At 48.3% G+C, this 22,781-nt stretch overlaps 7 protein-coding genes across 7 annotated transcripts; 4 read left to right on the top strand and 3 right to left on the bottom strand.

Moving 5' to 3' along the window:
• Positions 1-1,480: 1,480 nt before the first annotated feature.
• RhiXN_03361 (carbohydrate esterase family 10 protein) lies at positions 1,481-3,571 on the top strand (the record flags this gene model as incomplete). The annotated part of the gene is made up of 10 exons (XM_043323178.1): positions 1,481-1,856; positions 1,912-2,015; positions 2,075-2,209; positions 2,260-2,390; positions 2,440-2,592; positions 2,650-2,696; positions 2,745-2,817; positions 2,870-3,082; positions 3,135-3,337; positions 3,393-3,571. The coding sequence occupies 10 exons, from the start codon at positions 1,481-1,483 to the stop codon at positions 3,569-3,571; spliced, it is 1,614 nt and encodes a 537-aa protein (XP_043178674.1).
• A 459-nt stretch (positions 3,572-4,030) lies between these two features.
• On the top strand, positions 4,031-6,125 carry RhiXN_03360 (carbohydrate esterase family 10 protein; the record flags this gene model as incomplete). The annotated part of the gene is made up of 10 exons (XM_043323177.1): positions 4,031-4,400; positions 4,452-4,555; positions 4,614-4,748; positions 4,806-4,936; positions 4,988-5,143; positions 5,194-5,240; positions 5,290-5,362; positions 5,414-5,626; positions 5,682-5,893; positions 5,944-6,125. The coding sequence occupies 10 exons, from the start codon at positions 4,031-4,033 to the stop codon at positions 6,123-6,125; spliced, it is 1,623 nt and encodes a 540-aa protein (XP_043178673.1).
• Positions 6,126-6,781: 656 nt separating this feature from the next.
• RhiXN_03359 (uncharacterized protein) lies at positions 6,782-8,630 on the top strand (the record flags this gene model as incomplete). The annotated part of the gene is made up of 12 exons (XM_043323176.1): positions 6,782-6,986; positions 7,035-7,059; positions 7,114-7,137; positions 7,182-7,289; positions 7,340-7,401; positions 7,453-7,492; positions 7,543-7,627; positions 7,679-7,817; positions 8,017-8,057; positions 8,113-8,138; positions 8,196-8,269; positions 8,311-8,630. 12 exons carry the CDS (start codon positions 6,782-6,784, stop codon positions 8,628-8,630), a joined length of 1,149 nt encoding a protein of 382 aa, XP_043178672.1.
• A 205-nt stretch (positions 8,631-8,835) lies between these two features.
• Positions 8,836-9,918, bottom strand: RhiXN_03358 (TKL IRAK kinase; the record flags this gene model as incomplete). The annotated part of the gene is made up of 5 exons (XM_043323175.1): positions 8,836-9,027; positions 9,090-9,486; positions 9,541-9,599; positions 9,654-9,738; positions 9,815-9,918. 5 exons carry the CDS (start codon positions 9,916-9,918, stop codon positions 8,836-8,838), a joined length of 837 nt encoding a protein of 278 aa, XP_043178671.1.
• Positions 9,919-10,656: 738 nt separating this feature from the next.
• Positions 10,657-11,887, bottom strand: RhiXN_03357 (ricin-type beta-trefoil lectin domain protein; the record flags this gene model as incomplete). The annotated part of the gene is made up of 4 exons (XM_043323174.1): positions 10,657-11,455; positions 11,522-11,592; positions 11,654-11,735; positions 11,790-11,887. The coding sequence occupies 4 exons, from the start codon at positions 11,885-11,887 to the stop codon at positions 10,657-10,659; spliced, it is 1,050 nt and encodes a 349-aa protein (XP_043178670.1).
• Positions 11,888-13,758: 1,871 nt separating this feature from the next.
• On the bottom strand, positions 13,759-16,340 carry RhiXN_03356 (Cellulase (glycosyl hydrolase family 5 protein); the record flags this gene model as incomplete). Its single annotated transcript, XM_043323173.1, has 9 exons — positions 13,759-14,280; positions 14,339-14,507; positions 14,562-14,724; positions 14,779-14,912; positions 14,969-15,133; positions 15,184-15,306; positions 15,365-15,676; positions 15,735-15,909; positions 15,959-16,340. 9 exons carry the CDS (start codon positions 16,338-16,340, stop codon positions 13,759-13,761), a joined length of 2,145 nt encoding a protein of 714 aa, XP_043178669.1.
• A 1,429-nt stretch (positions 16,341-17,769) lies between these two features.
• RhiXN_03355 (Vegetative incompatibility protein HET-E-1) lies at positions 17,770-22,439 on the top strand (the record flags this gene model as incomplete). The annotated part of the gene is made up of 6 exons (XM_043323172.1): positions 17,770-18,081; positions 18,140-18,270; positions 18,331-18,469; positions 18,521-18,568; positions 18,618-20,141; positions 20,196-22,439. 6 exons carry the CDS (start codon positions 17,770-17,772, stop codon positions 22,437-22,439), a joined length of 4,398 nt encoding a protein of 1,465 aa, XP_043178668.1.
• Positions 22,440-22,781: the final 342 nt, after the last annotated feature.

Genomic DNA, 22,781 nt, shown 5'->3' with positions numbered 1-22,781 from the left:
AAGTTCCCAGGCTTTGTTGCCAATTTAGGCATGTCCTAGACTCTCTTTTCTCACCGTAATCCAGAGTGGGCATGTTGAAGAATCAGTATCACGGTCTATAGTATATAATCCTTACAAATGTATTTACAGATGTTTGGATGTATACTTCTTATAAAAGTTTTGGTATTGGCTCTTGAGTACCTCAGTTCACTATTCTACAGTCAAACTGAGGTATGTTTTATCTTTCTATATCATTCTATCAAATGTGCTTATCACCATGTAGATAACTATTGTTTAGGTAGATATATGCACATAGTTCACTATTCTACAGTCAAACTGAGATAACTATTGTTTAGATTGTATATCATTTAAAAGCAGGGAAGGTTTATGCGTCCGGTACTGATGTGTTCAATAGGTAACTGGGATGTTCTGTTAAATAGACCACTAAATACTAAGTGCATGCTTACAGGATTATACTATGTATCAAAAAAGGGCCCAGGACTGGTGCCACTACGTGATTGCTAGAACATCATTTGGGCTAGCGGCTGTACAGTTGTGGGATGCAGAGCTCAGTAGATGCTGTTCTGCAACTTCAAACGCACCCTTGGTAGCATACCATGTTAGAATTTGAGGGTATGCGCTCTGATCACATGGAAAACACTCCATAGTACAAAAGCTCACTGAAATAATGGTGAAGTACCAAGTCCCCAGCAGGACGTTTGCCACGCTTAACAGACCACCTGAGCCACATGAGAAAAATGTTTTGGTTGTGATTTGGTTGCTCACGCAACAGCCTTGTCAATTAATGTCTTTTGCCAAGCGCCATCAGGACCTGTCAGAGCAATAAGCTAGGTCACTTGGCCTTCCACCTAATCTATTGTAATTAGGCCGTGCTTGTAGACTCTCTTGGTACAGAACCCACCTCTGGATTCTGGTCCCCATACTGTCTAGGTATGACATATCATACCACAAACGTACACGCCTTTTGTTGTGTCTCATATGACTTACTCTCAGCAACCCAAGGTAGGATCCCCTGTAATGTGCGAGCAGAAGGTGACGCAGGAGGCATTTGGGTCGTGGTTTGCAATTCAAGGAGCAGGGGTCACGTGGGATGGGGTGGAATAGACCGATAATCCCGGTGGACAAATGGATGAACGTGCCTTTGGATGGTTGATTGTTACAGAAATAGCATACAACGGTACGTCACGATCGAATTTGTTCAGCTTCTGACCGAACTACTCAATTTGTTCCCTGACTGTAGCCCCTGTGGGAATCACAGCCGTCGGTGATACTACTATTTTGGATTGCACTGGTTACGGAGGAGGGACCAGACGTCACCATTGCAATACACACAGTGTTGGGGTCCAATCATATAGCTGTCAGATGAAGCCCCAAGAAACTCACACATATGCACTGAGGTCAAACACTCTGAATGGTTTAAATATCACGAGTGGCTACACTTACATGACCAAGCCCATCCCTCTGGATAACACCTTTAGCCATGCCTTCCTTCACAAAACTTCTCCCTTCTTGTCTTACCCCACTCCTCTTGTCCGGAAACGCATTGTCCGCCCAAGTCACCCTTCCTTATGGAACATTCCTTGGCCTCGACAACTACACCAGTGATCTGGGCAGTCCGCTGCCCAATCCCCTTGTTGCCTACTTACATATACCTTATGCTGCCCCTCCTACTGGTGCCCGTCGCTTTGCTCGTCCTCAGCCGCCTCTCCGGATGAACGGCACAGTTTCATCAACAGAGTATGGTCCTGTCTGCCCGCAAAGTACGAGACCCAACATGGACGAGGACTGCTTGTCGCTAGCGGTGTTTGCGCCCAAGGGTACTACGACATCAGACAAACTGCCGGTAGTGATATGGAGTAAGTATATTTCGTTTACGTCAAGCGCCTAGTCTCATCAAATGGTCCCCCACAGTTCACGGTGGCGCATTCAACGCCGGCTCCAAGCAAGGGTTTAGCCTTGCTTCGATGATCTCACACTCACCGGTCAAGTATATCGGAGTGTCAATCGAATATCGCGTAGGTTTTTCTCTGGAATTTACATATCCCGGCGCAGTTACTGAACAGGTCATATTCAGTTAGGGGCTCTTGGATTTTTACCATCCAACCTTACACATCGAGCAAATAGCCTCAACCTCGGACTTTACGACCAGCAATATGCAATCCAATGGGTCCAGAAGTACATATCCTTATTCGGAGGAGATCCCCACCAGGTGAGCTGAACCAGTGTCGTAGCGAATATGAAGCTCAATATAGGCAATAGGTCACTTTGTTCGGCGAATCTGCTGGAGCAACCTCTGTTGGCTATCACTTGCTACACGTAGACGGACCTCCGCCTTTCAAGAGGGTCATCATGGACTCCGGAGGACCCACCGCAAGAGCGTTTCCTGACTGGTGAGTATCTCTGGATACTACTCTGGACGGGTCCTCACTCGGGTAACAGGACATATCCTCTGTACCAGACTCAGACAGACGAGTTCCTGAATCTGACCGGATGCTATCGAGGTGCAAACGAGACGGCTACGTTCTCGTGTCTGCGAGAGATCTCTATGGAGACTATCAGAAATGCTAGCGTATCCGTGTTTAACAAATATGAGTGAGTAGTACTTACATGAATGATTGCCGGGATGTCTAGATTTACAATTTGATGAAGCCCCGCAGTTACTTGGCCGTTCCAACCGGTGGTGGACTATCAATTTAGTAAGTTCAAGTTGGAGCAGATATTATATGTGCGCTTACCGTTTAAAGTTGCTCGACCGGCTCACGAGTCTTGGGAATCTGGCCAAGTCAATAATGTTTCAGTTTTCACTGGGTTCAATAGGTGAGATACTTGCTTGAATTACATGACCCGAGTCTAACGAAACTTTCTTTAGCGATGAAGGATCTATATTTGTTCATAAAAATCTCAATACCACCGAAGAGTTCAAAGGGTTTTTCAGAAATCTTGCTCCCAAGATCTCTGATTCTCAGCTCGATGCCGTTGCAAACCTTTACCCTGGACCCGACATCCCTGGGTCACCTTACGCGAACTCCTCGCTCGACCGTCGATTCTGGCGTGTCGCAGTAGCATACGGTGACTTTGCATAGTATGTTTTCCTTGTTCATTCTAGTAATCATATTCCAACCTGAATGTCCTAGTATTTCTCAAGTTCAGGCCAACGCTGTATACGCATCGAAATTAAATATGCCGGTTTGGAAGTATCACTTTGCCTACTTAACCTCCGATCCCGACGGAGTTAAACACGGCTCCGAACTACAATACGTCAACACAGTTATAGCTCTTGATAAACCCAGAGAAGTCGCCGACCAAGCAAAGATTATGAATGCTTATTGGAGCTCTTGTGAGTGCACATCCATAGAGGTTTGATACTCAGACTAAGATCTGAATATTCCCAGTCATTGCTTTTGGAGATCCCAACAAGGTCAACTCTTCGGCTCCTGCCTGGCCGAGATACACTACCCAGAACGAGACGCAAATCAGGTTCTCGAATGGGACCGCATATACCGAGCCTGATAATATCCGTCGCAACGCGACCGACTTTTGGCGAAGTATCCCGGATGTTCTGATGCACTGAATTTCTTAGCTACCCATCGATTCATTCTCACCTTCAGGGCCTGTATTTTGTGTGTAAAGATAACGTTCCGGAATTGGCACATTTTGGCCGTATCATTTCCTACGATTCAAAATAGATATTGCGCAGCTGTTTTGTAGCCTTTTACTATGAATAACTCGGTGTGCGCAATTTTTCTCTCTTAGTGTTCGCACCTAATTTTCCTTATGCATGTAATTATTGATTGAGAACCACCCCCCCCCCCCACGACTGTCACGTGGTTTCCATCTGGGGTTTATTTGAATGATTTCGTTTTCTATCTATCCCTGGGAGGCACACGTTGATCTCACAGCTAATACCACGCGTTCTGGTGCCTGATGCGTGGTTTTTAGCAAGTTTTAAAAATAATATCGCGGGATAATCTACTACCTGCTTGGAACCAAGGTCATTACTCCCAGCCAAGTTTGCCAATCTAAGATCAGGATGACTAGAAAGCTCGCCTATACTTGGCTACCTGCTCTGCTGCTTTCATCTGGGGCTCTATCGGCAAAAGTCTCGCTCAAGTACGGAACTTTTGTTGGATACGATAACTATGCAAACGACGCCAACACAACACTCCCCAACCCGGTAGTCGCTTATTTGAACATCCCCTATGCTGCTCCTCCAATAGGCGAAAGGCGATCCAAGCACCCACAAGCACCGTTGAAAATCATCGGAAACTTCAACTCTACTACCTATGGCCCGGCCTGTCCTCAGCCTGGGATACTTAACATTGACGAAGACTGCTTGACGCTCGCTGTATACGCTCCAAAAGGAACGAAGCCTTCGGATAAACTCTCGGTTGTAGTCTGGTGTGCGCAATATCAAATTATTTCTTGCATATCATGCTGAACTGCGCTCGTAGTCCATGGCGGTGCTTTCAACGCTGGTTCGAAGAACCAAATTAGCCTGGCATCTATGGTTTCCGGTGCTCCGGTGAAATATGTTGCAGTGGGCGTGAATTATCGAGTAAGGTCGTTGGGCCATATTTGCTGATTTCGTTCTAACCATTGTTGACTGGGACTAGTTGGGCGCATATGGGTGGCTTCCCTCCAATCTGACCCAAAAAGCAGGTCTATTGAACCTGGGTCTTTACGATCAAGCATACGCAATTGACTGGGTACAGAAATACATCAAATCATTTGGAGGAGATCCAGAACAGGTATTTACGGGAAACAAAAGGATATCAACCAGATTTATTGACGCCAAGTTGCTCCAGGTGACTCTGTTCGGACAATCCGCAGGAGGTACTACAGTTGGATACCATATGTTCAATCTTGAGAAAAAACCCAAGTTTAAGCGTGTTATCATGGACTCTGGAGCACCGACGGCACGAGCCATTCCCGATTGGTATGAACGATTGTATGGGTCGCCTTTTGTAAGCTAACCGTATACTTCAAGGACATATCCGGTATACCAAACCCAGATGTCCGAGTTTCTCAACATTACAGGGTGCTCGAGAGGAAGCGACGAGGTCGCAACTTTTTCGTGTCTTCGAGAAGTTCCCCAGCGAACAATAACTGACGCCAGTTTGTCGATATTTTCAAATTATTATGGGTGTGTTTATTCATTTCTACGCTTCTAAAGGATTTACTGAACATGTTCAGGGGGCTGGGAATATACCCATTCCAAATCGTGGTCGATCATAAGTACAGTAAGTCTGCGTTGCACCCATCTCATATATTTCTGATCTTCCTCCATAGTCTCACAGGCAGCGCATGTCTCCTGGGAGTCTGGAGATTTTCACAAGATGCCAATTTTGACTGGATTTAATACGTGCGTATTTTTGAAATCCATAATTAATTTACTGACAAAGATGCATCGTAGCGACGAGGCTAACGCTCTGGTGCCACGCAATCTCAACACGACCGGCGACTTTTTAGGTTTCCTGAAACGCCTGTTGCCTCTTTTATCTGATTCCCACCTTGCGAAAATCGAACAACTATACCCTGCTCCTGAACACCCTAAATCGCCATACACAAACTCGCCACTCAGCCCCCAGTTTTTGCGAATTGCGGCAGCGTACAGTGATCTCTCGTAGTATGTCCTGTTTTCGGTTTGAGATATACGACTGACATGTTTGTTGAATTTCTAGTATCGCGCAAGTCCAGGCTACGTCTATCTATGCTTCCAAAGCCAATATCTCTGTCTGGAAATATCACTTTGACCATCTGACGCCGGGGGCTGATTCTTGGATCGGCGTCAACCATACGTCTGAACTACCATTTGTGAGCAAAATATGGGCCAACAAACTTACGGGCCAGGTCGCAGATCAGTCGAGGCTAATGAACGGCTACTGGAGCTCATGTGAGCCATCAAAATGTCGTGGTCGAACAAAGCTAACCACAGTTTCCCAGTTATTGTTTCGGGCGACCCGAACACTCATGTGCCTAAATCCGCCCCTTTTTGGCCGCGGTACCTGATCAACAAGCAGACAGAACTTAGGCTTACGAACGGGACCGCCTACCCACAGCGAGATGATTTCAGGAGGGAGGCTATGGACTTTTGGAGGGGTATTCCAGAGGTGCTTATGCACTAAATCTTTGTGGACGGCGCATGTATCTCGAAGTAAATGGTTGCGAAATTGTTTACGGTCAGGACCTAGATGATTAATCGCAGGTGGTTCAGTTATCCCAGCCATTCGGCAAGTGCCAGATCGAAAGCTTTCATTTCGAAGTTAAATCGTATTATGTAATGAGAATCGGGTATCGGTAATACGAAACATCCGAGCGTCGATCAAGGGGTGCGTTCTCGCAAATTGCCTTGCAATGTTCGAATTTCGACCTAAGAGTGATAAGCAGGATGACTTGTGAGAATATTTTGGATCTGTAACGCGCACACTGCTCGGTATTTCTCCGATACATATCCCGATGACCACTCCCAACTGGGTTCGTTCCGACTAATCTGTCGTCATGTTCCTTCGGTTACTGATCATTTGTGTTTGGGCCGGTAGAAGATCCCTGAGTGATCTAACTGCGATTTGTAATGCTAAGCTTGACCCTTGGCCTGATACTTTCGGCCACCACCGCCCCACCATATCCAGCTCGTGCTATGATCCTGGTCTCCCCTAGGCACACGAGATAAACACCAAACCTTAAAATAGTCGCATTCGGTTCTGTATACACACCCACGCTCGTTATCCGGCCTATGCTCCCCGTGTTTGCTATCCATTGACTCGAATACAAACTGGACTCTATGGGACTAGAGGGATTGGCCCATGCAGCCGAGATCCCAATAGCTAGCGATAAAATATGGGAGTTGCAAGAGGTCGAGAATTTAGCTATTGGGATGCAGGCTACTCGATATCTTGCTCGTAAGTGGCCTGGTAGTGCAAGCCTACTTCTGACGTTTGACCATGAGTTTCAAGTTGCCTCGTTGGTCTTTCTGCTGTATGACATTAGTGCGAAGCGTTCTTTGTTGACTTGAGCGCTATCTAACATATCCTCAGTCAGCACCATAGACCTTGAAAGCGAGTATGTATGGTCATCGCCGTGGAATTTTGGTCGGATTGTTTTTCATTTCAACAGGATTTTTGCCCCCTCGCTTCAACTGTGAGTTTCCTCTCCTTTCCGGACACATTGTTCAATGCTGATAGGTTGCAGTACGTACCTCATATGTGGGCGTTCTCCTACCGTCTGCGGCGAAAAGTTAACCAACCTCACACTCCTATAGCGTTATTCCGTTTCCGCCCCTCCCCACAGTTGTGAGCAAGGTTCTTGTCCAATTTCAGCACTCCTTTACCCCCTCCTTCAGTTGCGTCATAACAAGTAGTATTTATGTTTGGGGAACATGTATCATAGTAGCTGGAGTTATGTGTGAGTAACCTCCAAGTTGGCGTGTTTGATTATCTGAAACGTTCGAGCTAGCGGTGTTGATCACTCGGGTCTGGTTGTTATACTTCCGCAAGTAGGTCGAACTCACATGATATTCGATGAGGACTTGCTAATGTGACTCAGTCCATGGGTCCTTATATCTCTCCTCACTTTGGGCGTTCTAGTCAGCCTACCGCCCATTCTAATAATCTCGATCGTATTCAAGCAGGTTGGTTAAATCAAACTGTTTTTGTGCCCCAAGGTCACTGACTTTGACTAGGCCATCCATCTCAACGAAAACCCGGCGCCGGACGTAATACCGGGTTGCTTGTTTGGTGGGGCTTCGAAATGGAGCTGGGTTCCATATATTGGTACCACGCTCTATGAGACTCTATTATTTGCATTGACCGTGTACAAAGGTACGCTTTACCCCCTCCCGTTTACTTTGAATTTCGATTGAATCTGTTGGCGCCACTGCTGTCAGTATACACTGCAGATTATGAGTTACCCATTATCAACCGGCTCTATAGAGACGGAACGTGTTACTTTGTAGTTGTCCTGGGTAGATACCCTTCTCTACCACGCGGCGCGTCTGGATACTAATTTCGCTCTATCCAGCCGCGAACATATTCACGATAGCCGGTTCGAAGATTCCCATTGTAAGTAACCCAGATTCCCTCTTACACTAACCCTCCGCTTACTCTAGTTGAATAGATTTACGGATGTGCAACTGGATCTGGGTAAGCCACCCGTCTGGAACGCACCCACAACCCGGTTCTCACTCTCCGACCCATTAGATTGCTTGGATCTATCATGTCCGCCATGTGCAGCCGGATGCTTCTCTCCACAAAAAGTATCGTCTTCTTTGGACGTGTGTCCACGCTCCTGACTGACCTGATTTACCACGCACAGGCTTCGAATCCGAACGCCACGAACGTATACGGGAACAAGTGATGTCCATAAGCGAGACGATCAGGGTTCCCCGGTTCCGTCGAAACCAAGACTTGAGCTATTGGGGAATAATTGAAGTAGATCGAACGAGGTTGCACATCGCAAGCGGCAAGGGCCGAGATGGTGAGCTAGCGATGAGAGAAGAAGTAATAGGGATTGCGGTCGAAGAAGAAGCTCAGTCTCAGTTGGCGCCGTTGCCGGTTATGTACATCCCTGGTGGGCCTGGTTTGAGGAGCGGCTGGATACGACGAGATTCAGAAGGAGAGATCGTGGTGAAATAATTTATTCGGAGGCCATAACTGTATTATATAGGTATTTTCTATTATCAAAGCTTCATTACATCGGATCAGTACTCGTAAGAAACCTCGTCTGCAGGATGGTGCTGCTGGGTGAATCACAAATGAAATATGATAAGAGACTTCCTTACCCGTACTCTGGTCGTCGTCGTGTACCTTTATTTGGTGTTAACATCTCAAATAGATACGTTCAAATTATTGTACTTGCCTTGGATAGTCTATTTTCAAGTTTCTCAGCCCTAGCGTATAGTGCAGCCATTTCACTATCATCTAGTACCGGGTCCTCTTGGTCGTCCTCGCTGTACTGCGAGCGCAGCTCAAGTTGTTCGGATCGGAAGTCAAACTCACTGCCGTATGAGACGGAAATGGGTGGGGCTACTGACTGATGGAAAGAAAAGTAGTTGCAGATAAATATGTATTGCGATACGTAGCTAAGTAACTTACAGAAGTCCTGCTTCTACCACTCTTGCTCCTTACTTCGGCCTCCATTCTTAACAATCGTTGGATAATGCTCTTTCTCGGTTTCAAGGATTTTAGTTCAGCTATTTCTTCCATCTTTGCGAGAATCTCTCGGTCCTTCATAGCAAGCTCTTGTTCTTTCCTGGCCAACTCCTGTTGTTTGGTAACGATTTCTTGGTCCCTTGAACGTATCCCACGATCTTTTGTATGTAGGTCAGCCTTCAGCATCGTGATATCCGCGTCTTTTCGAGCGAGTTCTTCTCCTCGTCGCGCCAACTTGCGATCTTTTCGTAACAACTCTTGCACCTTTTCTGCCAAGTCGCGTTGCAACTGCGCTCGTTCAATTTGATACTGCTTTGGTAGTTCCTCTCCTGTTTCGTCGCTTCACAGAAGGAGGGTTGGCGTGTGGATGCATATTTGGGGAATAACAACCCACCTTAAGCGCTCGAGTCGCCAGCTTTCATCGGCACTTGCATAATAGCGGGTGGCGCGAACCTGTTCAAAAACCTCTTGAGTGATCCTGATAATTAGTGTTTTGGAATAACAGACCTTGTCCCCATTTTCACCGATGCTCAGCACTCCGGAATCAAGGGACAAGACTCTTGATTTGATCTCGTCGCACGCAACGATCCGGCTGAATTCAAAATCCGATCGATGCTGCATTTAAGCCAGGGTTCGAGGAAGAAGAAGATATACACTAAATTACTTACGGGCACCCGTCCCCAATTGCTAATTGATCCTGCTTCATTACAACCCAGCTGCACGGGTAAGGAGTCGCGCAGACCGGAAATGGAGAATCGTCCGAGAGAGACATGCCAAGATAATATCCATGCTGTTTATTCTTGAACATATAGCCTTTCCCAGATTGCTGAATATACCACTATTTCGTGTCAAGGCTCAGTTTCGGCTTAGCGCGCTCACAAAGTATAGGATCGACGAGAGGTGTGCATACTTGTTGGTTGTCTCCTGCATGGCGATCCCATACCGTGATTTTTTGATAATTTTGGCTGTCGATTTGAATAGCCTTTCCACTGCAGTCGTGAATAATAAAGTAAGTGCCGAGTTTGATATCTAGGTCTGGCGCGTGATGAGATGGCTTCTGTCCCATAGTCTATCTAAATCATTTTATTAGTAACAAAACCAAACAACAGCTATAATGATCGTGTAGTAACACCTTGTGTGGATTGGATGATTCTCGGTGGAGGTAGAGGGGAGATGCGATGCCGAACCACTCTGCCACGAGGCTGCCAGGTGCGCAAAACTCGGCGAGGTACGCGCCGTGCCACGATCACGTGAACACCAAGATTAGTTATATGCCGAGTTGGCTCAACGCCCCGTCGAGTAGAATCTGACGTACCACAGTTTGAATGATGAGATTCTTGCCCCAGGATTGAGCGGAAATTGAGAATTCATTGGTGTTCCGTTGACCTGTGACAAGGAGACTTGCACATGGAGACTCGTGCTACTAAATGATTTACACTCTTTAGTATTCTCCTGCATCAATAGTTATGAGGTACAGCGTGTATTTGCTACAAAGATATCATCAGGTAAATCAGTCGTCAAAATCCCAACCCAAGCTAGCTAGTTTCTGATCTACTCCAGTTGGGGCACCAGCAGGTACGAACTTTGCTCTTCCCTTATTAAACGATGCCTCGCTGAATATAGACTCCCCGCCGAACACAGACTCAATACTAAACACAGATCCTGCACTGGAAACAAGCCCTGCACCGAACACAGAACCCGATTCCGATAATTGGTCCATTCCGTTTAACTGTGCTGCACTATTGGTACTCCCACCGCGCAACTCCGGTGTTGTTTCCTCGAGTGGGTCCTCATCCTGTCTGAGTTTCACCGCATCATCCGCTTTCGCCCTTTCAAGTACACCCTCAGTGTGTAACAACTGCTCTTTCTCCAGTATAATGCGGTTCTTCTCGTACAGCTCCTTGCGTTTTTGCGATATTTCCTCCTCATTCTCCTCTAATCGTTGGAGGGCCTCAGCTAGTTTCAACTCCATCTCATCGACCGTTTTTTGGACGCCTGCAAGCTTCTTCTGGTTTATAACGAGCTCTTTATCCTTTGCGACTAGTGCTTCTTCTTTGGTGATAAGTTCTTTCTTCAAGCCTATGAATTGCGTTTCCCTCTTAGAAAGCTCATCTTGCGTTTGGTGTAGCTCCAACTTGGCTTGGCCGGTCTCTATATCTGCTTCTCTTACTTGAGTTCGAAGCTGGTCTAGCTCCGACGCATTTTTAGAGTGTCTCTTATCCGCCTGACTCAGTTTGGACTTGGCTTCCTCGAGTTGCTGGGCTAACTGGCTTGCTTGCTCGGCAACATCGGTTTGTCCTGTGGCGTTTCTATGCATCCACGGCATAACTTAAACATTAGCTGTGGAATATGAATCCAGTTATGAGTCTCCTTACCCAATACGCTCAAGCTTCCACAACTTCTCATCACCATCTAGACGCGGGGCTAGGTAAAGCTTTCCAGATTTCTGATGCACAGGCTGGTCAGAAGTCGAGCTGAAATCAACTCCCCTAGTTCAATCGACTCACCACATCGTCTTCTTCAGAACTTTTGGATTTTGAATGCGTGTAGAGTACCGTCGAGGCAGTTTGATCGGTCGTTATCACACAGCTGTTCGTTGAAGCTAAGTCGTATGATAGATTAAGAAATTCCTATTTTACTTACTGAGGACTAGGCCCCTCCTCTGAATATATGACCCAAGTGGCTGGGTATGGAGTTGCACGTATATCGTAGGGGAAACCTGACCCTAGAGCTATGCTCATGTATGTCCCATGTAAACAGTTCTTGAAAATATAACCGCCCCCTGAACGCTGGAGAAACCACTGGCAGGGTAATTTAATGGTTTGATTCATATCACCAGATAAAGTACAGGAGTGATTCTTACATGATCTTTCTTTGTTCCAGGGCGATTTGAGTCGCTGTTTCGACGACGGCACGTAATCAGCGCTTGCTCGTCGTTATCACTAATTTGCAGAGTTTTTCCAGATTCGCTATGAATAATACGATATGTTCCAGGTTTGATGTTTTCATTAAAACTGAAGGTATTATTCGAAGAAATTTGTCCCATTAGTGACTCGAGGTCGTCCTCAAGCACTGAATGGAGTTCTAAATAGCGCCAGAGCGCCCCAAGTGTGCTCATTTAAAACTGATGCGGGGGCTTGTTGAAAGTCGTATCGCCTGTAGTAGGTGACAGGTGGTAGCTACTGGTTCCGCACAGGATTATTTATCATGCTCAGCTGCAGGAATGACGTGTTTGCTATCTAGATACAACTCTGAATCCTCGTGTTCGATCTTGTAGCTTTTAGCAACCAAAGCAGCGCCGATGCTCTTTTAGAACCAGACTCGAGTGAATTGATTTATGTTCGTCAAGTGGCCACTCTCAATGACAAAATAGTAAGTCTACGCATACGGTCTGTAGCATGCATTATGACAAAAGATGACCATTGAAACAAATTGCTAGTAGAATCATATAAAGTGCATAGACATAGAGTCGTCGAAATCCCGTCCTGAACCAGCTAGTATTCACTCTAACCTCGAGCTCGTTGAGAGAGCAATACTCGTGGACCTCAACCCTCTCCCGTCAAATATAAAGTCCCTTTAGCTATCCACTAGCTCCATCTGATCCGTAATTACATTGCGGAAACCCATTGTGCAACCCCCCCTGCAACATACATTAACATTGATAAGGTGTCTATCGGTTTGCGATTTTCTCCAAGAGAACACAGTCTTTCTTGAACAACTCGGCCTACTAGTGCTCTTTATTCATCTCGCACTTATTCGTCTTATAGTGAACAATACGGTACATTCCTGGTTCAGACTCTCGTCAGGGGAAATAAATTTTAGCAGAAAATAAGTGTCCCATCGGTATACCACTTTGATCTTCAAAGTTTCAGTTCAAGTTATATTTTTTTCGAACACGCAAAAGCACGTTTGTTGGAAAAATGGCAGAGTGCCGCCCTGGTGGTAGTTGGTGGACAATGGCCAGCCCCTTTACCCACGCTTTGCTTTATATATTCCGATGTGAACAACGTGTCCACTTATCTATATGCAAGTGGGCCTCATGGTTGTTGAGCTTGTGGTTTTTGGTAACAGGAGCAACGCCGAGAGTTACAATACGTTTGTGGCTCAATTACTTGGAGCTAGCGTGGCAAGAAACTTTTGTATAATCCATCAGTGTATTTGCCTGCACATACAATCAGATGATATCGACAACCGACCTTTAAGCATTGAAATACTTTGTGATAACTCTGCTTGTTTGTTCGGAATGTATTCCAAATGAAGCACCTTGCATTATGTAATCGCCGAGCAATCACACCCAGGTTCCACTACAACCACTTTCTTCAAATCCCCCCAAGAAAATACATTAAAATGACCGCCATCACATAACTACACAAGCAACGAGATAAACAAAGTCTCAAAACTCCAACACGACAAGACACGCAAGAAAGCCTCACTAAAATGACAGTTCAATTCTGCGCAAACGAACGGACCGACGAGTGAGCCAAGTCCGTAAAAGTGTCAATCAAAAAAGGTAGCAACACTCGTCAAACACGCCAACGAGAAGAAAAAAAAGTTTTTGGAGAGGAAAAGACAGCGAATAGAGCTCATAAGTCTGAAAAGGACACAAGATGTTCTACTTGGCTACGGGGGGAGGCGTCATCCGCGGCTCACGAACCAATCGTCGCCTGCTTCCCGTGCACGCGCCCGGAATCGATGCAGTCTCGGCGTCCCATGGGTCAGGATACGTGCATCCCTGAACGGGAACATAATCGCCCTCCCACCCACCGCTTCCCCCAACCCAACCGCTACCGACCGAGGCAGTCGCAGAAGCAAACGTGGGGGCGGGCATCGTGACGGGTGTGCCAGTCGCGGTGTACGTGGGGAGAGCAGCCGCGTTGGCTTGGTCCGCGAGGCTCACGGGCGGGAAGGGGTGCGCCGAGCGGACGGCGGCGGCGATGGTCTGCGAGACGTAGGATGTTTGCGAAGGCTTGAGTGGTCCGGCGCGTGGGTTCGAGTTGCGGCATACACCAGCAGCTTCGCGGGGGTCGGTGGGCATGTATCCGTTTTCGAGACCGTGAGAGTAGGACCAGAGCGGAGAGTTGACCTTGCCAGTCGCCAGAGAAGCACCAATCTTCCAGGTCCAGAAGAAGTAGTTCTAAGAAAACAGCCATGGGTTAGATGGGCGAGGAAAGTGTATGCACGGGGCCACAAACCTGGAAAGCATCCATATGGGCAAGAGCAAACTGCTTCAAGTTCTCCTTGACAGTGTCGTCCCAGTTGCTGGCATCCAACCACGGGTCACAGCTACCGATAGCAGGGCCCGTGTACGAGGGCAAGGTACCGTCATAACGATAGCCGCTGCTAGCGCCGTTCAGGTAGAGACTAAAAAAATCGACAAATTAGAGCGAGTAGAAGGTCATGAGAATGACAACGCACCCGCAATCGTTAAAGGCCAAACTCCATTCACCAGCAGCGGCGAAGCCATAGGTGTCCATCGTACCGTTGAAACGAGCACCCCAGCGGCTGCACGGGCGGGTAACCTGTTGAGCGAGCGGCGACGAGTCGAGGGTCTCGGAAAACGCAAAGTACGGGTGAGAATCTGACACAGGAGGTGAGCCAGGGGATCCAATCGACGACGAGTCCGGCTACTTACCGAGCGCGACACGGTCAGAGCCCGGCATAAAGTCGACCCATCGCTCAAGAGGCTGGAAGCCGTCGTGAACAGAGATAAAGGGACCCTTGCCAAGGCCAGTAATGTTACGCATCATATCGTGCATTTCAATGTAGCTGTGCCAGGGTCGTTAATTGGGCAAATAAACTACGTCATGATCGTCAATACTCACAAACTGGTGATCGTATCAATGCCAATTCTGCTGGTCTGAGCCTCGTTAACGACACCAAAGAAGGGAACGATATTTTTGTACTGGTCTTGAGAGATGAACTCGGTGATGCTGCGAATAATGTTGAGCGAGCGTTGAGCGTTGGCGACACCCATAACACCGTGCATCCTGTTGATTGGTCAGAACCTATCGAAAAGGGGCTAAACTGAGACACGCACCAATTGACCTGACCACGCTTTCCAGAGTGGTTGAAGCCATTCTGCGAGCCAGGAATCGTGTGCAAATCGAGGTTGATACGAAGACCGTACTTGCGTGACCATTCGATGGCCTTGAGGAAGTACCTAGACCGCGTAACGTAAGCACACCACGCGATCGACCTCGCTTGCGTCGCCTACTCACTTCCAGGCTACGCGTTCCAAAAAGGGCTCCTCGGGGAACTTTTCGACGGCCCAGTAGGGGATGGGGATACGAACCCAGTTCAAGCCGGCCGCTGCGATCTTTGCAAAGTCTTCCTCGGTGATGAAAGTGGCATAGTGCTCCTCGATGACCTTGGCAACACCGCCAGACGAGGAGTTGGCAGCGATAGCCTGGCACAAGGTCCATTCGTCGATCGCGTGAATTCCGCCATAGCCAGGAGCACTGGGTTGGTAAGGCTCGTAGAGGGCTGGAGAGATGAAAGGCTCGAGTACAAGCCATCCGCCGAGGTTGACCCTGCCGAGGATAGAATAAATATATAAAGTTCAATAAACGCCGATCGTGAGACACCCACCCCCGCATATGATCTTCGCCATACTTCCACTCCTCAGAAAGGGGAGGGGACCAACTCTGAGCACGGGCCGAGTTGTTGAATGGGTTGGTAGGATCGTATACCCAGAAACCGCCGAACTTGTTGTTGTACGTAAAGGTGGATCCGTCCTCCTTTGTAATGGTCGATCCGTCGCCGCCTACGATCTGGATGAGCATACAGTCATATAATGTCTTATTCGTACGTACCCCAGGTGGCAGCATTGTTGGTGGGGTCTCCACCGCTAGGATTGTTCCCTGAGGGGTTCCCACCACTGTTTCCGCCGCCATTTGAGCTCTCTGCGGAATTGTTTTTGGGCTTGATGACCTTGTAGTACACGGGCACAATCACAGCCACAACAATCACCGCCAACGCAGCGAGTCCAACCGCAGCCAGCACCAAGGGGCGCTTTCCACGCTTGGGCTTTTCCGATTCGCCTCGCGGAAGTTCGTTGACTGGGAGCGCAACAGCAGATCCGGATTCGTGAGCCTTGAACGACGGATCAGCACTGGCAGACGTGGCCACCGAGTCCCTATTGCCTTGGAGGCCAATGGCCTTGGGAGGGACGAGGTTGTCGTTTTGGTCCGACATGAAGCAGGGAGGAGGAGGGAATGCCAATTCAAGGCGCGTCCTCACGGTTTTAAGGAGATCCATGTAAGCGCCGTGCCAAGTCCGCCAAGTGTTTCAGGGGCCCCTTCGAGTCCGGCATTCACCTCCCTCTATTCGCTCTATTCGCATATTTTAGCGGTTCTTCTTGTGTTTGTCATACTCTTCGTTGTCTTTTGGTTTACTTCGCCGACAATTGCGCCTGAACGTTGAACTATGCCCAAGCCCCAACACCCGACCACGGTTCCTGATCCTCATTAAGTGAAGCCTTCTCGTGACAACAGCCCCGGACCGACGCCCGCCAACCCCACTCCGACCCCGACCCCGTTCCTCGCTCCCACACCCAACCCAGCACTCATATCCCAAATCGATCCCTGCCCGGTTCCCGTTCTGGGCATCATGCCGGTAGGCTCGGCTATCGTCATCGACCTGCACGCATCATGTCTTCTTACATCAACATTGAATACATCACGGTTTAAATTTTATTCCCCCATGGCTCGATTTCTCAATTTGTCCTCGATCGTCCTGGGGCGTCCGAAAGTGGAATTATCCGCGACGCGTGCGGCTATTTTAGCTCTTTGGCGGCGCATGGTGTGCGCGTGTTTTGACATGGCAATGGGTCAGGGGACTCGATGAGTGGGTCAGCGCAATACTTACGGCGAGTCCTTGGCATTCTTGTATCAGGTTCCCAATGGCAGCTTGACAACGTGCTCAGCCTTCCTGCGATGAATGGCAGGCCAGAACGCAGCAGCATCAATCGGAATAGAAAGGACAAGTCAATGTATTGACGGCGGTTAACGTAACGTTACATCTCAAAGCGAATACATGGGCTTCGAATTCATTTATGAGCGAGATGTTGAAGTTGCATCGGGGTAAATGCCTTTTGAGGCTGAGACCACATGATGGCAGCCATCACGCTTGAGAAAGGTGGCAGTTGACCGTAATTAATGTCGTAATGGTAATCTTGTTTACTACTTAACTTAATGTCGGGTAAATGGCAAACGGCAAAAACTCTTCTCCTTAGAAATTCAGCTCAGATGTGAATATATGCTATAACTGAAGGCTAAGATAGGAGTAAATCTTACTTTTGTCGTTTTAGTATCGCCTTTTGGATCCAATAGCAGCATTGAGGAGCAACACATTTGCCAACCCTGATTTCCAATCCAGCTCAGAGTCGGCGCTTGGAATCCATCAATAGTCTTGACCTCTTCTCATTCCACCACAGGCAACAATATTGGTACCCATATTGCTCAGCATACAAGATCACACCGATTCGTTTCATCTACTGTAAGAGGGGAATCCCCAGCAGAGTAAGCAAGCTGTATAAATATATTATACCAGAAAACCCTTTAGGACTTGAAATTTAAATCCCCAAAAATCTAATATCGATCTTCCATAACACCCTCCACGCAAAATGGCCGGTTCGGGCCAACCGCCTTGTTGTGACCCATTACAATTCTTCAAAAACAAAAGGCCAGAGTCACCATCGGACTTGCCTGCCGATGACCCCGTACCCGTCGGCCGAGAACCACAGGCCATCGTCCCGATGGTCAATCTCGCCCACACTACGCCGAAACTTCGACCAGCATCCAAGTCGACCACCTCGCAGAGCCCAGCATGGCAAACCTTTGTAACGGCGCTTAAAACGCTAGAGGCTGGTGTTGGCATTTTCCCTCCTCTCAAGGAGGCAGTATCTGGGTTACTTGCATGCACGGTGCACTTAAATGTAAGGACCCTAATTATGACTATCTAGAATGATGACTTAATATACATACATTGTAAAGATTTCAGAGCGGAATCGAGAAAACTACGATCGACTGGCCGCTGATTTAGCGAGTCTGGTGCAGACCCTACAAACTCATCTCCCAGGATCTGAACCCGCGAGAATGCCATACTCTATCCAGAACATTTCTCGGTACGTGAACCTGGCGCTTGTCTCAGCATCCATATATCGGGGTCTGACTGGTACCCCCAGTGCTATCTCAGAACAAACGGATTTCATCAAGAAACAGCAAGACCGATCTGGATTGGATAAATTTGTTCGGGCCTCGGATGATGAAATAAGCGTTGTAGGATGCTACCGAAGGATAGAGCGTATATTTAGGCAGCTACAGGTAAGTCGTCGATGAGCCTCACTGTACGCTAAATCTCAAGTGATCCTGCAGATTGATATATCTCTTAGTGTCTGGGATCTAACTCATCATCAACTGGTGGTATGTGTTGTGTATAATAAGCTTGGTATCTACTGAATGTTATGAGCAGGAAATGCGTCTCAAGGAGCTTGATACGGTCCACGATGCCAGGCACAATGCAGGCTTATCGAACGAAATGTATAGACGCGGCTGCACCCCGAACACGCGTGTCAAGATCTTAGAAGACGCCATGAAATGGACGAAAGGTCCGGACGCAAAGAAGATATACTGGATGAACGGCATGGCCGGAACCGGCAAGACGACCATCGCATATACTCTCTGCGAACAGCTCGAGAAGTCGGGACAACTTGGCGCGTCCTTCTTCTGCTCCCGCGCCTCCCCCAACTGTCGAAACGTGGTCCGAATCGTACCAACGATCGCATACCAGCTGGCCCGATTCTCGAATCCGTACCAGAACGAGCTTTGCAAGGTCCTGAGTAATAACCCCGACGTCGCAAGGCGAGAAATTTCGGTTCAATTCGAAAAGCTTATAGTAGGACCGTTGTTGAAGGTCAAACATGCGATACCCACGGATGTGATTGTTGTGACCGATGCACTGGACGAATGTTCCAACGTACAGGGCACTCAACTCGTACTTGAGCTTTTGTTTAGGCACGCAGCTAGCATTCCCGTCAAGTTCTTCGTCACCAGCCGGCCTGAGCCTGGGATATCTGGGAAGGTACTTGGCCCGCAGAACATGTACCATTTTGTTTTGTATTTGCACGACGTCGAAGAATCGCTTGTGCAGGAGGATATCCGGGTATACCTGGAAGACGAGCTCAGATCGATTAGCGCCAAGCCGGAAGACATTAGGCAGTTAGCAACTCGAGCAGGGTGTCTGTTTATTTTTGCAGCGACAGTTGTTCGATATATTGAGCCACGCGACGTTTCAGCGGACCACGAGAAGCGCCTTGCAGCGATGCTCGATTCGCAGTTCAAAGCAGAGGGAGAAACATACCGGGAGCTTGATAAGGTCTACTCGATGATATTGCTCCAGGCTCTACGGGATGTCAAAACAGAAGACGAAAGGATGAGGAAAACTATATTGCAGACAGTAATCGGAGCCGAAGAACAATTGAGTCTCCATTCTCTCGCCGAACTCATGGGCCTCGAAAGTGAACAATCCGTGCGACGAGTACTTCTACCGCTCAGTTCAGTTCTGAGAATCTCAGCCGATTCCGGAATTGTTTCTACGCTTCACGCGTCGTTTCCGGACTTTATGCTGGCCTTTGAGCGGTCTGGTCAATTCTATTGTGATATAAAGGAACAAAACGCGCGCATGGTGTCTCGATGCTTCACCGTTATGCGGAGCTCGCTAAGGTTCAACATCTGCAAGCTGGAGACATCTTCGCGATTCGACAAGGATGTGCCTGACCTTCAAGTAAGGGCGGACCGTGCAATTTCCACTGCGGTTTTCTATGCATGTCGATATTGGAGCAGTCATTTACAGGGTTCGATTTTCTCAAAGGAAATAGTACACATGTTACGGGAGTTTCTCTATCATAGGCTGCTGTTCTGGATGGAGGTGATGAACCTGAAGAATTGCATTGGACATTGCTCCGACGCGTTGCTCAAGGCTTTCAAATACATGTCGGTATGTTCAGATGTTCCTTACATGCTTTACCATGCTTAAGCCTCTTCCTCCCAGGCTGGTGATATTTTCACTGAGCTTCGAGCTATGATACAGGATTCTCGCAACTTCGCCACCACATATGCAGCCAGCCCCATATCAAACAGCACCCCTCACATCTACATATCCGCCCTGCCGTTGGCTTCGACTGAAAACCGAGTGCGACAGGTGTACTGGCCACGCACCAAGGGTCTGGTGAGATTGGAAGGCTCTGTGTTCGAAGGCAGAAGGTCTGCAGCCCTTGCAACCTGGGCCACAGGGTCGAGTGTGAACAAGCTAGCCCTGTCACAGGATGGCAAGCGTATGGTATCTGGGGGCGACGATGGAACGATCAGTGTGTGGGATGTGAGTACAGGCAGACGCATTCTTGGACCAGTGAAAAAGCACGAGGGCAATGTTTGGGAAGTCAAGTTTTCTCCAGACGACACAACGATCGCCTCCGGCTCCGCTGACTACACGATATATATATCGAACGCATATACTGGCAACACACTCGTTGGTCCTCTCGAAGGGCATACCAAAACAATTTGTTTCCTCTCATTCTCGCCAGATGGTTTATTTCTTGCATCAGCTTCTGAAGACCATACCATCCGTATCTGGAACACCATTACGGGCGCTCAGGTCGGCTCAGAGCTCACAGGCCATCTAGAAGCTGTTATGTGCGTGCTGTTTTCCTCGAACGGTGATCGTCTGTTCTCGTGCTCTGACGACCGCACCATACGCATCTGGGACTGGCGTGCCGGCACTGTCGTCGGCAAGCCACTCGAGGGACATACCGACTGGGTCGACTGCATTGCCCTTTCACCGGACGATATGTACGTCGCGTCAAGCTCTCGCGACTGCACAGTTCGCATATGGAACGCGGAGCGCATGGAGACAGTTGTTGGGCCACTGATAGGACATACTGACCGAGTTGCATGTGTCGCATACTCATCCGACGGCAAACGCATCGTGTCCGGTGCATTCGATCGTACGATACGAGTATGGAGCGCCGAGACTGGCGACCTGATCGCCGGTCCATTCACTGGACATGGCGGCAATGTGTACTCGGTGATGTTCTCGATCGACGACACACAGATCCTATCTGGCTCAGGAGACCAGACCATATGCGTGTGGGATGCCAGCCATGGCGCCACAGAGGCCAACAAGACTTCCGAAGGTCACGCTGGGTATATCCTGTCGGTTGCAGTGTCTCCTGATGGTAGCCGAGTCGTGTCGGGATCTAGCGATGGCACTATATGTGTGTGGGAACTGCAGACTGGCAAGCTTGTTCTTGGACCGCTTAAGGACCACGATCACTGGGTCCAGTCAGTGATATACACTCCTGACGGCACCTGTATCGTATCATGCTCCGAAGACCGCACAATTCGCACCTGGGATGCACAGACTGGGTTGACAGCCAACGAGCCCCTCACCGGCCACACTGACATGATTCTCGCAGTTGCAGTCTCACCCGACAGTCGGCTGATTGCATCTGGATCAGCAGACTACTCCGTCAGGCTATGGAACTTGCAGAGCAGGAGGCCAGTCGGAAAGCCACTTGATCAGCATAAATCCTGGGTTCAATCGGTGGACTTCTCACCCGACGGCTTGCACGTTATTTCTGGGTCCAGTGACAGGAATGTATGCGCGTGGAACGTTGCGGATGGTACCATCGTATGGGCGAGCAAACAGCATGCTGGAATGGTTGCTGGTGTCAGGTTCTTACCAGACGGTCAGAAGGTAGTGTCTTGCTTGGATGACGGAACGCTCCTGCTGTTGGATGCGAACACTGGTGTTGTAGCCTCCGACCCATGGAAAGGGCACAGTAATAATGTATCGGATGTTGCCATCTCTCCCGATGGCACAATGGCTGCATCTGGGTCATTCGATCGTACAATAGGACTGTGGGATGTACAGACGGGAATACTACTGGCGCCTCTACTCCAAGGACATACCCACGCAGTCAATTCAGTGGCGTTCTCGCGCAACGGCAAGCATATCATCTCGGGCTCTCACGATGGCACAGTACGTGTGTGGAACATCGAGACTGCCATCAAGATGAAGAACGAAGCGGCAAGCAACTGGGTGGTGAAGGAAGATGGATGGGTGATAGAAGCAGAGTTGGGGGTTGTACTCTGGCTGCCACCGGACTTGGCGTCCCGTCTTACTGTCCCCCCGTGCTCAAGAATCATTGATATCCGCGGACCCTTACTAGCCGACCTTGGTAATGCGATATATGGCAATGGCTGGGAGAGCTGCTATAATGCATCGATTGAGTAGGGTATACAAGATATGTAACTCTGTGACTCCGGTATTTAATTGCAAGTATATCAATGTTGTGCAAATGATTCACAATAGTGTCTGGCATATTTGTACTGTGACTACTGTATCTAAGTTGTGGGATATTTAATACAATTAGATTGTAGTTGACTGTCCTTCAGCGCAACCTTTAAGGGAATATCACATCTCCATCCCCAAATTTATGCTTGAAATTGCCCCCCCCCCTGATTAAGCAACTAGAATCTCGCACTGAGATTGTATGAGGATGTGTAGTCGTGGAAGTTGAAACATTGTGCTAACTTATGTGTTCGTGTATAATCGGATGTGTGCCCTCCATCTATT

Source organism: Rhizoctonia solani, chromosome 3 (assembly GCF_016906535.1).
Source record: "Rhizoctonia solani chromosome 3, complete sequence".
NCBI lineage: Eukaryota > Fungi > Basidiomycota > Agaricomycetes > Cantharellales > Ceratobasidiaceae > Rhizoctonia > Rhizoctonia solani.
Note: the sequence above shows the minus strand (reverse complement) of the source record. Positions and strands in the feature narration are given on the sequence as shown.